This window comes from Equus asinus, chromosome 2, assembly GCF_041296235.1.
Source record: "Equus asinus isolate D_3611 breed Donkey chromosome 2, EquAss-T2T_v2, whole genome shotgun sequence".
NCBI classification, from domain to species: Eukaryota; Metazoa; Chordata; class Mammalia; order Perissodactyla; family Equidae; genus Equus; species Equus asinus.
In genome coordinates, this window is record NC_091791.1 from 25,342,678 (window position 1) to 25,361,270 (window position 18,593).

The window sequence follows — 18,593 nt, forward strand, 5'->3', positions numbered from 1 at the left end:
AGGTGGCATGTGCATGATAATCGCTTATACTAACTCAGCTGGGAGTTTCAGATTCCTTAGCTAATAACACTCCCTGGTAGGAAGGACCACTGAGAAGGAGACAAGGCTATGAAATGGTTGCCATGCAGTACTTTCCAGCATGAACATTAAAGACAAACAAACAAACTATATTTGATGGAAAAACTATATTTCTGACTGACAGTTATGCTTACTGAAGTTGACAAAAATTTTTGAATTTTGACAATTCAAAACAAGACAATTTCAAAAACTCAGGCCCATTGTCCACAAAAACCACTGTAAAAAAAATCCAAAAATTTCAGAAATTAAACTGCTTCTTCTGTACTCAAAAGTAGTGCAAAAATACTTTTTAGAACACATGATATTTTTTGCTGTTGTTCTCAGATTACGATTACTAACCCAGCATCCAGTCTTGTGTCTTTATCCTCCCTCAGACTCAAGTGGTTCTTCTATCTTCCTTTTAATATGACATATAATAATATATATTATTATATATGCTATATACAATATATTATATATTACATATTATATATAATATATATTATATATTTTATATATTATATATTATTTTATATATTATATATATGCTATATATATATGCTATAGAAAGGCAAAAATACAATACCTTGTATATCCAAGAAAAAAATTCTATAAAGTCCTCCCGTATACTGTACACCTATTACAATTCCAGTACCAATGGTCAAAACTCCTTCATTTGGAATTGTTTTTGAGTTAATGGAGCATTCTCTATTAAATCTCATCAACAGGAGTAACCTGGGTCCTTTGAGGATGAGTTTTAATTTTAGAATAACTAAACTTGGGGATCCTACTTCTTCTGAAACATAAAGTGAATCTAACATAATAAAGACTTGTTTGATTTCTTGAGAAATGGCGTGATGTAGAGGAGAGAATGTAAGATTTAGCTAGACTTGCATTTAAACCTCAGTTCTTTCTTTCCCAGTTATGTGACCGAGGTCACACAAGTTACACCCCAGATGCTCATTTTATTCTCATTAAAAAGTATAGTAATGATTCTGACATTACGGGGCGTTGGGTCCAGGTGAAACCTCTACCAATGCACGTCTGAGAACCAAAGAACGCATCGCAAAGAATTTTTTTCTTCCCTGCTTTACTTACAGGTGCATTCTGACAGTAGTTCCCAAAGAAGGGTTCAGAAATATTTTAAGCAATGCCACCGCCACCAAAATAAATGGATAACACCCAAAGGCACAGCTTTGTAGATAGTACTTATTTGGATGTATAAGCTCTGGTTTACTTCCTTAAAATACCACGGGGACTATTTAACCCCGGGATACAAGATTAACAACAGCATAGCAGCAACAGCTACCATATGTTGGATGTCTACAGTGTACACCATTAGGACAAATGCCTTATCCACATTAATGATGTATATTAATTCATTTATTTTTCCCTAGGACCCAATGAGATACACATTACATGTTTGTATTTTACAGCTGAGGAGGTGAAATCACAGAGATTAAGAAAATTTTCCGAGGTCAAAAACTGAATATCAGAGCTGGGATTTTTTTTTTCCGGACTAGTAAATGTTAATGAAATTGCTGAAGGAAAAATATTTTGTTACAATTTTCACTCCTTGTCAATTGTGAGGTTTCCCGACAATGGGTGAGGGTCTCTTACAGTTCAGGGAGACACAGGATAAAATGTAGCATGACATATGCAAAGACAGCCTGCCTCCACGGAGTCAGTCTGCAGGACACAAGCAAACCTGATATTCATATTCTGAACATTCAGGTTGACATCAATACGTCACACGCCATAATTCTGAGTGGCCTACTGTATACATTGCTATGACTATTTTGCTAGATTGTGGTTAATAATTGAAAATTATTCTTCCCAAGTGTGAAAATATCCTCTGTTTCCAAAGGATCAAAATCATCACAGACAGCACCCTGCCATTTACATTTAAATTCCATGTGGCACATCCCATTTGGATGACTCTCACTGAAGTCAAGCTTTCCAAGATACGAGTTCAGGGATGAAGAGTAGGTAGGGAGCAGTCGTGGTCACACAGCTGGCTTAGAGCTACCAGGTACAGTCCTCGTAGAAAGTGGGAAACTAAAGATGGCTTCCAAATTGAGGTTAGGAAAGAGGCTGGACGAAATAAGGATGGAAGGGGTGAGGTTGCTGGGCAGGCGTAGCTGTTCTGTACACGTTTGGACTTACTTCTGTTATTTGCCACCAGCAGAGCCCAAATGCAACTCTGTCATTGCCCTGCCTCTTCCATGTTTATAGGCTGTTCCCCGAGCTCTTAGTTTTGTCTTTAACCTGGAATGAGTATGAAAATACCTGAACTGAACTTCAGCCTTTGACTGTGATGTGGAGGAAGAATTCATCTAGCTGAGATCAGAGTGACATGTACCCATTCCCAGAACTAGGAAGGGTTTTGACTCTCCTAAAAGGAACAACATTCAGAAACATGGTACAACTACTTAATGCTGACTGTGGGCTAGGCACTGAGGATGCAACAAAGAAGAAAGTCTAAAATTCCTACACTCACAGCACTTACATTCTACTGGGGAAAGATAGGCAATAATAAAGCAATCAAAAAACGTGAACATTCCATATGGCGATTAATGCCAAGAAGACACTAACACAGAGTGATAAGCCAGAGAGTGCCAGGGTGTAGGTGAGATTAGGTGGTCTCAGAAGGCATTTTCGAGGAGCTGGTATTTTTGCTGAGACATGAGTGATCCAAAGGTGCCAGTAATGCTGAGATTTGGGAGAAATCCTTGCATTTGCTTTTCCTCTGCTAGTAATGAGCCTAGGTTAACTAAGGTAGAGGAGATGGTAGTGTGGCTGCAAAACAGTGAATGAGGGGAGAATGGTAAGAAATTAAGGTACAGTGGTATTGGACCAAATCACCTACAACAGAGCATGCCAAAGAAAGAAGATTGTATTCTATTTTAAGGGAGAAGGGATGCCATTGGAGTGTTTTAAGCATAGAAGTGATAAAATCTAATTTGGTGGGGTTTTTTCTTTTTTGTTTCTTTTTGCGGAGCAAGTTTTACCCTGAACTAACATCTATTGCCAATCTTCCTCTTTTTTTTCCCTGAGGAAGATTAGCCCTGAGCTAACCATCTGTGCCAATCTTCCTCTATTTTGTACGTGGGTCACCGCCACATAGTGGCTGACAAGTCGTGTAGGTCCATGCCCAGGAACTGAACCTGGGCTGCTAAAGCAGAGCATGCCAAACTTAACTGCTACACCATGGGGCCAGCCCCCTGATTTGGGTTTTTAAAATATAATTTTGGTTGCTGTGAGGAGGATAGATTTTTAGGGTGACAAGGGTGGACTTGGAGAGAGACTTAGACTCTTGGAGGATCCAGACAGCAGTAGAGATGTGTAGAGGTGCTTTGAGCTAGAATTCATTTTGGAGGTAGAAACTTACATGGACTTTCAGATGACCTGAACCCGAGGATGAGGGAAAGGAAAGAACCAAGCTCTGCTGGGATTTTGACTTAAGTAACAGAGTGGATATCTATGTGATTTATTGAGGCTGGAAAAATTGGTTGGGGGGAGGGAGCGGGGGTTCAAGAAGAGCTGAAAAACTGTTTCCAACAGTGGGAATTCAAGAAGAGTTCAGTTTTGGCCACATTAGGTTTTAAATCCCTATTAGCAATTCAAGGGGAGATGGATGCTAAGTAGCTGGATGGCCACAAATGTCTCCACGCTGGAGGAGAGGGAGGCCAGGGCTGGAGGTAAATATTTGGAAATTTGTGAATCATTGGCTAATAGGTGAGATTTAAAGTTTTTCTTTGTGCTTGTCATTAGAGGGAGGAAAAAATTTGATGATGAGAGAATTCACATGGAAGAGCATAATCTGAATAAACATGTCTGGAGGTAACTGTCCAAGCCTGTAGCTCTCTGAGCTCTGCCAGAGCCCAGCCCAACCTCTCTGGTACTTTCAAGTATAGCTGCTAACTGAAGATGAGAAGTCCCCTTGGACATGCTGTTCTGATAGAACAGTGATTTTCTCTGGGAAAATGCCTCTTCCTGTCCTCCTTCCAGGGATGCAGACTTCCTATCTGGCCCAGGAACTGGGACATTTGGGTCCTGAGGCCAGCAGACATACCTCCTACCTCTGGGTTCTGGCTTCTTCCTCTAATGCCATCTTCATCCTCAACCCCCAAACAGGTAAACATCTGGTTGGGACTGGCGACGAGATGCCAAGGAACTCACCACTCAAAATCCCAATCGGCACAGACACAGGGTTCTGAGACCACCGTCCCTGAGGAGTCCCGGCCCAGGGCACACTGAGCTCCTGGCTTGCGTTTCTTGAATATTTTCCTTTCTCCCATGACGCAAGGCTCTCCCTTAGGAAAAAAGTTCATAGTGAGAGAGACAGAAAAACACAAAGAAGATGAAATAAGCCAGCTTGTCAAGGAGAAGCATTAGCCTTTTCAGTTTCTTTTGATCACTCTGTGTAGCAATCTCACTCCCCATAACGATTCATGAGTTTCAAGGATAAAAGGGCTGCTCTTTTCTACCACACAAAAGAAACACTATGAGAGGCTGGCTTATCACTACGCTGACACCCAACCTAGTTAGTGATGTCCACTTTGTCCTGTTTTTTTCACCACCTTCACAGAGAAAGCAAAAATTCCAGTCATCCTCGGAGACCACCAGGCAATTGCCCAACTGGCTTCAGCAGAAATTCTAGTGGAAAGGAATGCACTTCTGTCATATTTTTCACATCATCTTCAGAGTAAAATTGAAGTTGACCCTAAAAGTTCCCTCTCTATGATAAATGAGCTCAAGTCATGAGGTCAAGTCACTTGACCATGCTCAAGTCCTTATTCCTAGTCAAGGGTGAAAAGAGGAGAAGTTGGTACAGATTACCAGGACCTAATGGTTCTGAAGAACACAGGAGCCTATGTTGTGTAGCAATATATATCTGCCATTGCCAAAGCCCCTCATTCCCACTCCTTACCCTTTCTCCGTGGTCCTGTTCCCAATGTTCTTGGAGCCCTTACTTCTGGCTGGCCTGAGAAACGCCCTCATCCTCTCCACTGGAATGTGTGATGATCAAACCATTGGAAGGTCTCCCACCTGTCTGGGCTTATTTCCCCATGGATAGTGCTAAAAACCCAAGTTATCATTGTCACCTCTCCCCCAAGCTGCGTTGTTACCTTAATAATTGGATCAGGGTCCCAGGGTGTAAAATGGCCTCAAAATAGCATCTGCTTCTCCTGGACCAGGGTGTGTGGGCTCCAAGTCTCCCCCTCAAACCCACCATTCTCCTCAGATGGCCCACTACCTTCCTCCTCCAACTAGGAAGACAAAACAGAGCTTGCAGTAGCTCCTCTTCCTAGAAGCTGGTACCCCAGACCCTGTGGTGTACCTGATTGAGCAGGTGCCAGGTCTGATAGTCCTCCTTGGTGCAGTGCCGGCTGAAGATAGATTTGTAGTCCACTTTCACCAACTGCCATTCAGAACGGAGGCTGAAGTGGCCAAAGACTCTAAGTGTTCAGAGGAGGAATGGGAAAGACAAGCAGAGAAAGCCCCACAGTCAGTCACTAATGTACAAAGACTGGAGAGAGACAGGACGGAACTGCAGCCTGGACTTTACTGGTTCTTCCAAAGTGAGGTCTTTGAAGGCCGTTGAAGAGAAAGTCCACTGTCTACACAACTCCAGCCAATTGGCATGCTATTCACATTGGACTTAAAACCAACCTTTTCTTTTAAATTTATTTTTTTAACGCCAAAAGTAGTAATAGATGTGCTTTGCAGGAAGCATTTAAAATCTAAAAAGGTATGGAGGAGGAAAAAATTCATCCAATAGTCCAAAATCCTCCACTCAGATAGAACTGTTGTTCATATTTTGACATAGAGCCTTCTTGCTTCTCCTTCCTGCCAGCACTGGCATTTTATCTACTTAGGTCCACTGACAGGGACTCGCTTTCCTCCTCTGCAAAGTAAATTGTTTGTGTGTATGTTGCGGGTGGGGGTGGTTAGCTAATCTAAAGTATGACTCTGCCAATTCCAAAGTTCTGACTGAATCTAAGTGTGTTTTACTTAAAATTCCCATTGCTTAATTCACATGAATGTCACCCTCCTCCCTGCTTCCCTGAAAAATCACAGTGGTCTCATAAAAGGAACTCATATTTATGTATGGTAAAGCAGCACACCACCTGTATGGCTTAGATAATCAATACTGACCTTTTCAAAGCCCAGCAGTTGACAGCCCTATAAATATGAATGATCAATCGTTTCTAGAAAAATAGAAAAAAAGACTGATCATCCATACTCCACTTGGGTGGCATGTCTTGTAATTACAATGCAAGACATTTATCATAGTGCTGTAAAGGGGGAGACCAATCGTGCTGAGAACCTAGCCAGACTGAAGTCTTTCAAGGAACTGGATGGCTTCTGTTTCAGCAAGACTTAATTACGCTCCAGCCCTAGATTCTCCTCTCCCCAAGTTCAGATATTCTTTTGGTAACATCTAAGAGGCTAACTCTCCTCCAAGGAAGCTTCCTTCCATGATCTGAAAGATGGGGACGCTTTCGGATGGGTGGGAACTGACTAAAATTGTGAAATGGAGAAAGAAATGGGATTGTTTTGCAGATCATACAACTTAAAATACACCCCAGGAAACAATTTTTAATGTTTTATTGGTTAAAAGTCAAATAAAAGTTTTTAGAGCCTTGTCTAAAAGGAGATTAAACAGACTTTGAGGGAGAGACTGAGGGTCTCTCCTTCCGTTAAACTGTCTGGTCTTTCTATGAATCTTAGCTTAGCAGTGAGCACTAGAAGCCGCGGGGCTAGGATATGCAGCCAATACTGTGTGGAGCAGAGTGAACTTAAGAATCTCTCCTCTGGGTTCTCTCTGTTCTCTTGCATTCTTGCCATAGTCAGTGGTCTCCAAATTCAAGGTATCCAGGTCAGGTCTCCACTAAGGTAGTTCCACTTTTTAGTTCTGATTATTTTCGTGGAGAGGTCATGAGTCAGTACGTCTCAAATCATTAGCAAAACAGTTATCTCTTATCAAAAACTTCTACTTGTTTGAAGAGAGTTAACTTGAAAGACTATCAGGATAAGACAAAAACAAAAACAAAAACAAAACAATTGGAAAAGAAGTTGATAAATGAATTCTTCCATCTCTATCCAGCCTATCTAAATCCTCCCACATTCTAATGCCACCTCCTCTGGTAAGTCTTCCCTGATTGAAATACTCTGCATAGCAGGATATTAGTGATGCTAAATTGAACACTTCTGCCTACTTCAAATAGTTTACATTTATTTCATGGATCACAAAATACATCATGTCAGATTAATCCCATTCCTTTCTATGAAAAGATTACTAGGCAGAGAGAAGAGGGAAATACGAGGCACATGATTTACCTGGATATCAGCAAGGAAGACAGGGTCTGCCATAGCAGTCTTGAAGAAAAGATGAAAAAATATGAGCCAGGTGCTAGTAAAATTATGTGGTTGAACAGCACCTAATTAAGGCATTAAAATTAAGCAGGAGGGAGGGTGTGAGTAGTCAGCTGCAAGGTTCTACTGTCTGCTCTGTCTTGTTGATCATTTTTATTAATGACTCGAAGACATGAAAATAATGGTCATTGGAAATCACAGTTTCTGATGACACAAAGCTGGAAGAAACAGTCAATACACTTGAAGGCAGAATCATGACCCAAAAAGGTCTTGACAGACTGAAGAGACAGCCTGAATTTAATAACATGTGACGTAACGGGGACAAATGTCAGGTTCTCCCCTTGCCAACTACGTAAGTGTTGGATAAAACAAATGGGGTCTGGTGCAGCTCATGTTAAGTAATAATAATAATGATAATAATAGTGGTTGCGGCTTCAGAGTTTTCATACACAATGTGATTAATATAAATGAACACTTCAGAGAGAACAAAAATATTTAAGGTGATCTTAAAATGCATTAATAGAATTTTGTATATTATCTAGAATGGAAGAGGCAATATCCTGGTTTATTTTACATTAACCAGATCACAAAGGAAAACTGTAGTTAGTTTTGGATGCAACCATTCAAAAACAAGATAAACTAACTGTCTCAATCTAGAGTACTTCTATGGGTTTTGGGAGTGGTGGTAGAGTTTGAATCTCTTGAAATTTTAAATAAAAATATGTTCATTGGCACATATTGATTTATTTAAGGAGAAATTATATATATTTTACCAGATTTTCAAAGGAGTTCACAGTTTCCAAAGTTAAGGACCATTGAAAAAGAGAGTGATTAATGTGCTGTATTGGGTTGAATGGTGGCTCCCCAAAGAGAGATGACCATGTTCTATTCCCTGTAACTGGTGAATGTGACCTTATATGGCAAACGGATCTTTTCAGAAGTAAGTTAAGGATCTCAAGATGAAATCACCCTGGATTATCAAGGTGGGTCCTAAGTCCAATGACAAATATCCTTATAAGAGACACAAAGAAGAGATACGTGCAGAGAGGAGAAGGCCAGGTGAAGACAGAGGCAAAGATTGGAGTTACACAACCACAAGCCAAGGAACACCTGGAACCACCAGGAGATGGAATCGGCACAGGAAAAATTCTCTCCTAGTGCCCTAGAGGGAGTGCAGCCTTGCTGCCACTTTGATCTTGGACTCTGGCCTCCAGAACTATGAAAGAATAACTTTTTGTTCTTTTAAGCTGCACATTTGTGATAATTTGTTACAGCAGCCACAGGGAACTAATACAGATGGCAATATGATTCAAGAGCACTTTTCATCTATCTATCTATCCAAGAAGTGTTGTAAGAACTATGGCTTGGTAACCTGGAGATGACTTAGGGTGGGTCATGGGAGGGAAAAGCAATAAGTGGGCACTCTAAAGAGTTCTCTTGAGTATAAAAAGTACCAAAAAGTGAAAGTGTGAAAGTTTACAAAATGTGAGAGATCTTTCTAACAGACAAAGTTGCCCACAGGGGAGAGGAATACTCAAGAATTAGTTAGCATAGAACCTCAAGCTCAGGCTTAATCATTTCCCAGGTGATGCTGAGAAGATGCAAGCATCATCCAGGTGCACAGCCTAACTGACCCTGAGCCTCTAAGGATGTCCACGTTGTTGGTCTTCCCAACTCTTTGGGATGTCTGTTTCTGATCTCAGAATGTTCATTTCAAGACTGGACACAAAAATAGGTGCTCAGTCAGGACTTGTGAACTAATTCAGATTCTTCTCTCCTGCAATCTTGACAGGAACATTCTTTCATCTATATTTCTTTGGCTTCTATCCCAGATTTCCATACACAATTTTTCCCAAGTCTTTCCCCAAAGTGCAAATTGATACACTAAAATTTTCACTTGAGAGTGTGCTAGTCTGCTCTCCGACATGGTTGCCTACATATGTCAGATGCAAAATTTTAAACCTTCAATGTTAGGATTATGAGCTTTGCTCATTTTCTCATTGGACCTCACTAAGATGGTTAGGGTAAAATCATTCAGCAACTGTCAGACATTATTGTACTCCCTATCTTTCCACCCATTCTCAGTTCTTGGAAGAAGAAAAGTTCATTGTGGGCCCCCTCCTGTAGGGCATAAGTGACCCTGATACAGGGGCTCTCTTTTGCATCGATCTGGCTTCCCTAATTTTGTTCAGCAATGCATCCACTCATCTAATCAATTTGATTAGAGCTCACAGAAGCTGAGGAAATGACAGAAACACAGCAAACTAAACAGGAAATAAAGACTAATTTAAATTTAAGCATTTATCAGCCCTTTTCATAACTACTTTTGGAACAGATGCTAAAATTCACAAGAGCTGTGGAAATGAGAACCTAGCAGATCAGGGTGACCATCATCAGAAACCATATCCATCATTTTGAGGTGACAAACACTGACAAGGTCCACTTGGTCCTGAATTGGAAAAAGAGAAAACTCAGACAGGTTCCAATTAATAATAATAATAAATCAGTTTTGCAGATAAAAGTTTTTTATCTGGTGGAAATGTTCCTCTAAAGTTAGGGAGTCTATCATCTATAAAGTAGGTGCAGCATGCTTGTCCCACTGTGGTACTTTTTTGGGGAATAAAGTGGTTCATTTATGAGCGAATTTGAAAACCCAAGAGATGGATGGGGTGAAAGAACCGAAGTGTGGAACATCTGGAAAGGAAATCTGCTGTGACTATTCTGGTAACGCTCAACTCTCTTTTGTCTTAAGTTCAAATGATCTTGTTATCTTGAGACCAGAGGCTCTCCACTGTCTGCATCAGAATCACCTAGAAAGCTTGCTAAACATGGACTGCACCACCTCCTGACTGTCTGATTAGTATGCTTTGAGTGCCTGATTATTTGCATTTCTAATAAGTCCCCAAGTGATACTGATGTAACTGATCGTAGGACCACCTTTTGAGAAACACTGCTCTAGACCACTTATCCCGAATTTTTTAATTTTCTTGTATCTTCGGTCAAATTTGTGTCAATGAATTAGAAAGCTCCTTTTGCTGGGAATGCTTCTTGTACTTCTTTGTACCTCATAGAGCCTGTCAATAGTAGTTGCTTGAAAAGAATGGCTGATTGATTATTGAATGCCAATGGAACAAGGCAATTCTAGAAGGAGGTTTCATTCTCAAGTCTTTGGCAAAAAGAAGCTAATTCCTAAGCATGGCCAAATAAACTGTCATTTGGATGGCTTTTAACCCTTCCCTGTAATTACCAAGGTAAACTCTTGTGACGTCCTTCTTCAGAGATGTATTCCCAGCCCCACTTCTTAACTCAAAGTATATTTTCACCAACATAATCAAAACCCTATCATATGAGAAGATGTATGTGAAAAACTTGAAAATCCCAATGGACAGCAAGTGTTCATTACCATCGCCACCATTCCTCCTGCTGGAACCCCACAGACTATCACCTAAGGCCCAGCTCATCAAGAGTTTTCAAGAGGGTTGGCTCAAAATTCCTTTTGAGGTACATACTAACCCCAAATGCAGGAGCTTTCTTTGTCTTTTTTTGGTGACATCTTCTACAGAACCTTGGAGAAAGACGATATCTCATACATAAATGCAGATGACTATTTGGAAACAGGTAGTCTACCCTTTAGTTCCCCTGAAGAAGTTTCTCACGAGCACAGAACAAAATAAACGACTTCTCTAAGCCATTTCTCACTATATAGATTTTCAGGAAAAATCAATTAAAATTTATTACTTTTGCTTTTCTTTTTCTTTTTACCTTGCCATCTGGAATTTTTTTCATGAAAGTTTTTGACTCCCCTCAAGATTCACCTGCTTCTTGGGCTCTACAAACCTGAGAGACCATCTGTCTCCTTTTTTAAACTCCTCTGGTGCTCATGTCTACAGTGCTAATGTGACTCTGGTCACAGAGTGTCCTTCTGTACTCTTGCGCAGTTGTCTAACTTTTAACATACAGGTGTTCTGGGCGTGGAGGCAAGAGTACCAGGCAAGGAAACAGAGGGCTTGCCTTTTCCTAGTCCTTATCTGCCACTAAATTAGCCAGGTGGCCTTGAACAAATCACTTCATCTCTCAAGCCTTCAGCTTCCCTACAGAAGATGATTTTTAATCAGTGGCACATATACTCAAAGGCTGGGATCCAGAAATAGTCTGGATGGAATTTGGCCCTTTCAAGCCAAGTTCCAAGAGTTTATTTTCTTTCAATCTCTATGTCTCCCTCAAGGTGTACAAGATATCTATCTCCTGAGGACTCAATACACCAAAGATTTATCTATATGAGTCATTCATCTTTGTCTCCACAGGGACTTCCTTCATGAAACAGATGCTTAAGAAATAGTTCTGGGTTGATTAATGGATAGAATTAATCTATCAAAATCATCCACTTCTTCCAAAATTTGGGTAATAGCTTTATCTGCCCTTATTTCTGGGCCAAAGAACATGGCTGAGTTGTGTGTCTTTTGGGGTTTAGAAGGACAAAAAAATCTCTGGGGGAAAAGAGCAGCAGCTTTCCAGCCCTTGTATCCAGGACTGTGCTTGGATTTCCACAAGCAACAGTGATTTGCTGGGCCCCTAAGTAACATACCTTCTCTAATCCACCATCCAGACCTAAGTAAGCCTCGTGGGAGGGAAGTGATTAATTTGGGGGAGGGAGGTGGTTCACAAAAATAAAAGACTTCATTAGAATTCCATACACAAAGTGGGTTAGCTACTCATTAATTAAATGATTTCAAAGAGGATCCTGGTATATAATTGCTGTAATTTAGGTGGAAACAATGCCACACTAAATGCAATTAGAGGAGCAGGCTCTGTAAAGATGTTTTCCTCTTTATAGGAGAGCAACTCTGGGTCACCTGATCTGATTCTTCCCTGCACAGTAACTTGGTTCTTTTTTCCAACCTCCAACTTCACCAACTTTTATACATAGTTATAAAAGCTGAGAGAAGTTTCAAGGCGAGAGTAGTTGACCACAATCCTTCAAAGAGGAAATGGATGATGATTCATTACTAGGAAGCCACTAGAAATGTGCAAAAAAAAGAACAAACAGTGCCTGGGCAGTTTGAGAGGACTTCACTGCAGAGTGACTTTTGAGGGAACATTTGATCCAACTCAGCTAGGATTATATTGTGTTGTCATTGACCTGCCCCAGGATTTCCCCCTTTCCTTATCTCACTCAGTGACTCCAGAACCTGCATCTTGAGCTCTTCTAGCCACCAACTCTCCCATTTTTATCTGGGAGATAAATCTTAAGAAACAGAACAAGTCCAAAGCCGACTCTGTCCATTCCTTCCTGACTTTTCACTGTCTCTTATTGCCTCAACTGAATTCTCAGTCATCAGTCTAGAAACCTCTGCATCAACAGAGACTCAGTCTTAAACTTTGTCCTCTCTATTAACCTCCAGCCTGACACTCATTCCTTTTCATTACTCTTCTACAAGATCTCTCACATTCACCAACTCCATGTGAATCCCATTCCCATGCCCTGATAATAATGGTTACCATTGCCAGCTACCAGGCTTATCATGGGCCAGGAACTCTGTTAAATGTTCCACGGCTATTCTCATCCTGAATCCTCCACACGATCCCCTGAGAGTCATAGGCACAGCCATTTCAGGTGAGGAAACTGAGGCTCTAGGCCATGCTCAGGATCAATGTTGAGCTGGGATTCAAGTTGGTATTCATGTGAGGCAAAAGCTCTTACCGCCTTCATTTCCTCCCACTGAAGAGTGGAATCCAGGCTCTCAGTACCTCTTGCCTCCTCACTAGTTTCACTTGTTTACATCATATAGCTATTTTCATGAAACCTATCCACCACTTGCTTCCAGAAAGTTTTCTTAAAGAATTATTCCTATGATACTACATGCCTGCTCAGAAACTATGATTGTAGAATAGGGGTCACGTTCCTAGAATTAGCATTCCATCCCAAATCTGGACATCACATTCTTTTCCAAACTTTTCATCCTTTCCCAGTTTGCTCCAGCCAAACTATTCTATTTCCCTTCCTACAAATGCCTACTCTACATAAACCCTTGCACATATGTGTGTATACACACTTGGGCTGATGAGAATAGCCGTGAATATTTAGCGAGTCCCTGGTGCCGGTGCATGTGAGCACACACAGACACACTTTCCTGATTCCACACCTTGATTTTTCCACACTCTTCACTAGAAACATCCTCCTTCATAGTCTGCCTACCTCAGTGCCATCTCAAGCCCCTGCTTAAATGCCACCTCCTCTTAGAAGCATTCCTTAGGTCTTCCAAGTCTATGTGGTCTTTCCCTCTTCTAAACTTTTGACTTGCTCTATGAGCAGATGACGATCTTCTCCCACAGAGTCAGGGGCCTTTCCTCAGTTTCTCTAGCCCTTTGTTTCAATAACACTATATTCTCCTATTTTCCTCTTACTCCTCTAAGTACTACTCTCTCCCCTCTTCCTCTTCTCATCTCTGACTGTCATAACCTAAGTTTTCTTCTTCTTTGTCCCTACACTTGAACTTGGTAATCTTATTCATTTCTTCAACTTCAACCTCTGTGTAGAAAACTCCCAAGATACCTACTCTTGCTCTTGAACTCTCACATGACTTAGTTGTGAATATCATGCTAAGAACTTTGAATTTGATTCAAGAACCTCTGTGCATTGGCCTCCATCTACCTTTGTAGCACTATCTCCTGCTACAAGACTTTGCAAAAGGTAGGTACTCTAGTAGAAGTAAAAAAAAACTCAACAGTAATAATTACAAATACCCTATTAGTGAGAATCTGCTGAACACTTATAGTATGCTAACCATTTTGCATGGATTATCTCATTTCATTTATTATTCCCATTTAACAGACAGGGTAACTAATGCTTAAAGAAGTTAAATAGCTCCACTAAGAGAAGCATGATTTCCTAGTGCCTGCTTTTTCTCTGCTTGGGGTACCTTTCCCTGTATCTTATCTTATCCCACACCTACCCATCCTGCAAGCCTCAAGTCAAATAATCGGCGGTAATTCTTGAGAGAGGGGAAAGGAAGGGAAGGAAAGCTTTCCAAATCTAGATATTTCACATCTAAACATCATAGTGACCATTTTGATTTCCTCTTTAAGAAACAAAACTACCCTAAACATATGAGGATTTTTTTCTTTCTTTATCTTCCTCCTCCTCACTTTATTTTAAAATTTTGATCTAATTGTAATGTTTAGAGAGAACATGATCTCAATGATCTGAGTTCTTTGGAAGTGGCCCAGACTTTGTATGTGGCCCAGTGTATGGTGAACTTTTTACAAAAATATTAAATGTTTGCTTAAAAACGTATTACCTATTTATTGAGTGGAGAGTTGTATATAGGTCTTTCAAATCAAGCTTGCTAATAGTGTTATTCATATCCAAAATTATACTTTTTGACTTCTTTGTGTATTGGTTTCTACATGAAGTTTATTAAAATATTCCCCTAGGATATTGCAAATGTTCCGTTTCTCCTTGAGTTTTGGGGGTTTTCACATTATGTAATCATAATATTATACAGGTTTTGAGATTATTCTATCTTCTTGATGAATTATTCTCTTTAGTTTCAATTCAAATGCTAACTTTTCTATTATGTCTTCCAAGATCTTTCCTTCTGCTCAATTCCTTTCCTTCCTAGGAAGAAAAGAAATACCTCTTTCCTGAATTTTCATAGCAATTTTTCTGCCTTTTGAGTATTATCCTTAGCAATTCCAAAAGGCATCAAATTCACAGAAAATGTACCTAAGTGTCTCACCTTCCTTCCTAGATTTTAAACTCCTGGAAGTGTGCAACTTACACAAGCTACTCTACACACATTGTAAGTGCCTGTCATGTGTTTATCGTCTGAGAGAGAGTAGAATGAAGTGGTTAAACACAAAGGTGTTGGCATCAGGCAGGCCAAGATGTGGGCCCCAATCCTGGACCAATGAAAATTTCCTTACACATACTAATTAGACTTCAGTTTCCTCATGTGCAAAATGAGGATAATAATGGTACTTAGAGTTTTGAGGTTTAAATGTGTTGCATGTTTATAATGTTTAGTATAAATTAAGAAATGAATAATTTAAAATTATGTTTAACATTCTCATATAATAGCACTTAATAATGATAATTTACTTTATGTCTTTTGTTGGATGCCTGAGAATTTTATGGGCAGATAATGTGCATTATGCTTTTATATCCCCATGGTCTCTACTACAAGACTTTGCAAAAGGTAGGTACTCTAGTAGAAGTCAATCAAATAACAAGAGTAATACTTAGAAATACCCTATTAGTGAGAATCTATTGAACACTTATAGTATGCTAACCACTTTGCATGGATTATCTCATTTCATGTATTATTCCCATTTAACAGACAGGGTAACTAAGGCTCAAAGAAGTTAAGTAACTCATTCAACAAGATGACACAGCAAGTAGGTACTAGAGCCAGGAGTCCAACTTAGGCGGTCGCTGCTAATGTTTTAACACATTTCTCAGCACTGTGCTTTCAGAAAGATTCATACCCCTTTTCAAGTGTTTCGTAACTCCTTAGCAATCATTTAACTGCACAATTTGGCTCTGAGGTGGGTATGGGAGGGCCTGTTAGCTTCAGCTCATATTAGGCTGTCTGCACAAAAGGCAGAAACACCATGAAATATATAAAACTGAAAGCACAGTTGGAGGAAGGAAAAAAAGAGAAATCTGCAGAGAAGATGTATCTAGAGAGCTCCAGTTACGGTCCTGTTTGTCTCAAAGTCTAAAGCATCTAAAATGTGGAGAATTATAGACTGAAACCTGAACTATGACAATCTTTATTGGCTTGGCCTCTGACGGGAGTCTCTGGGGAATGAAAAAGAACAAACAGAATTATAAAGTCTTAGTGCTGCAAGGGTCCTTAGGGATGACCCTTTGGTCCAACCCCTTCATATGCCAACTGGGGAAACCAAGGCCCAGGTAAAGTAATGGCCCGCTCAAGAACACGAAGAACTAGAACCCAGTCTGCTGAAACCCAGCTCTTTCTCCTACAAGAGTGCTCTTCATGGAAGCCTTTGCAGCTTGCAGGTTGAGTCACGGTGTGCCATACATGACAGCAGCGCCATGAATAATTGCTGGAGGAATGCACAGTAGAGAAGTGATCACATTCAGGGCTGCAATTAACCAGGGAAGGCTTCAGCCTAGACCCACTTTCCAGATTTTGATGGCTTTTCTCCCAGGCTTCTGTATCCAAAGGGTGCTCTGGGTCTTCCAAACTCTAGCCTGCCGCTCTGGAACTACAAAGGTGTGCTACCACTTTCTTCTAAGAGAGAAGATTTTCTTTGATGTGCTAAGCTGTGGCATTCCTTTGCACAGTCTTTCCCCTCATTCTATTGGATCAAATGAATCATCAGAATGACACAGACAATGATGCATCCTGGTCTCTGAGAAAATGAGCGTGCTCCCCTCCAGAGACAGCTTAGCTGTTCTCACTGAGCCCCTAATGTAGGTGAAGATCAAAGATACGGGTGACAGAGCCTAAGTTGGGCTTCTCTGATGACCAGAAAATTGGACGGCAGGCATAGATCTTTAATTTACGAATGAGGAAGAACCCGTGTGAGTGACAGGGAAGAAGAAGAATTCTCCCCTTGGTCCAGGTGTTGTCTCTACGTTGACATGTAGATAAATGTGCCCCAAATCAATTGCTCTGCAATCACCCAATCTGGCTACACAAAATTCCCCCTGTTGACACACTGGACTTATTTCTCATTCCTCTGAGTAAACAGTTAAACCTGCTGTGGATTCCGGTGAGTCACACACCATCTTCTCTGCCACCGCCGTCCAGGACTCAGAATTAGCCATTGCTAGGAAACCGCAAATCCCAACTCAATCCTTTTACCCAGCCTCAACTCCTTTCACTGGCTGGATGTCATTAATTTGAGAGCAAATTATTAGAAACCTGGAAAACAGTTCTAAAATGCCTGCAGATTTATGATGAAGTCATTTCACAAAAGGTCACAGGCAACCGTGCTATAATTAAATCTTTCATTAATTTTTAAAATACACAATAACTTACAAATGCAGAATAAATTAACCAGATGACCTTGAAGAAATTATTTAGAGCACCGCTTCATCAGAAGCCCCTATCAAGCAATTTCCTGAATTTTTATTTTACGAGTGAGATTTGTCTATTCTCCATTCTTGTCTTTGATTGGGTTCCAGTGGCCTGTTTATTTGAAAAGATCCAGTATTAATTTACTCAGAGCATTCATTAGTGCTGTGAAGCGAGGGTGGGTAGTTAAGACTCTATCTTACTTCAGGTCACAACCTCAAAGAGAGAGTAACTGTGACCCACACAATCACCCACATATTCTTAAATGAAGCCCCTCTTTCATTATCTGGGAGATGCTTTTTTTTATGTGTACATTCTGATAAATGATTTCCCTTTTCTCATTATAAAAAGAATGCATGCACTTTATAAAAATTTGAAAACTATAAAAATTATAGATGAGAAAATAAAAACCCCACTGGAGATAACCCCTTTTAATATTCTGATGTTCTTTTTCATTCATTAACACTTTTGTTCATTCTCAGACAAGGAGATAGCAATCACCAAAAACCATAGCCACGGTTGAAATCTTCGGAAGTTAGACATCCTCTGAGTTCATAGTAATATGTTCTGTCTCTCCTCTTTCCCTCACACAGCACCACCACCACCATCAAAAGCTCAGAATTGGATTATAGAACAGATCCCATGAACACTACAGCTGAAATAAACCACATTCAAAACTGATCTTTCTTCCATAGAGTGTGGAAGAGGATTTGGAACATAAACTTCCCATTAGCAGAGACCTTGACTATCTTGTTTATGTCCTAGCCCAGCTCCTAGAACTCTTAGAACAGTGCTTATCTTACAGTGGGCACTCAATACATGTTGTTGAACAAAGAAATAATAACTGTTCTTGTAATACAATGCATGTGGACCTGTGAGTCCTTTTTTGAAATGTTCCTATAAGAGTACATTCTCTCTGAAAAGCCTAGGCTCCCCATGCATCCTGTTGCCTCCTGCCTCTCTAAGCCCTCCTGTTTGTTTCCATGGAGTAAGCTGCCGAGGAGCAATTTCAAAGCAAAGCAGAAAGAGCAGTGTTCTGGGAAGGCCAGTCATCAGCGGCCAGCAGTTGTGGGTCTCCAGAAATTCAGACCACATCCTTGGCTA

General features: G+C 40.4%; 1 protein-coding gene across 3 annotated transcripts in view; it reads right to left on the reverse strand.

Moving 5' to 3' along the window:
* Nucleotides 1-18,593, reverse strand: part of SORCS3 (sortilin related VPS10 domain containing receptor 3) — a 568,071-nt gene that overhangs the window by 43,281 nt on the left and 506,197 nt on the right. For 2 of the 3 annotated variants that reach the window (XR_011493944.1, XM_014844779.3), the window contains exons 15-16: nt 5,402-5,519; nt 4,240-4,373 (exon numbers count right to left, since the gene is read on the reverse strand). The exons of the other annotated variant lie outside the window; for it this stretch is intronic. Coding sequence is in view for 1 of the 2 variants with exons in the window: in XM_014844779.3 (XP_014700265.3) it covers nt 4,240-4,373; nt 5,402-5,519 (252 nt within the window). In the remaining variant the exon portion in view is untranslated. The remainder of the gene's footprint in view (nt 1-4,239; nt 4,374-5,401; nt 5,520-18,593) is intronic. 3 annotated transcript variants of the gene reach the window in all.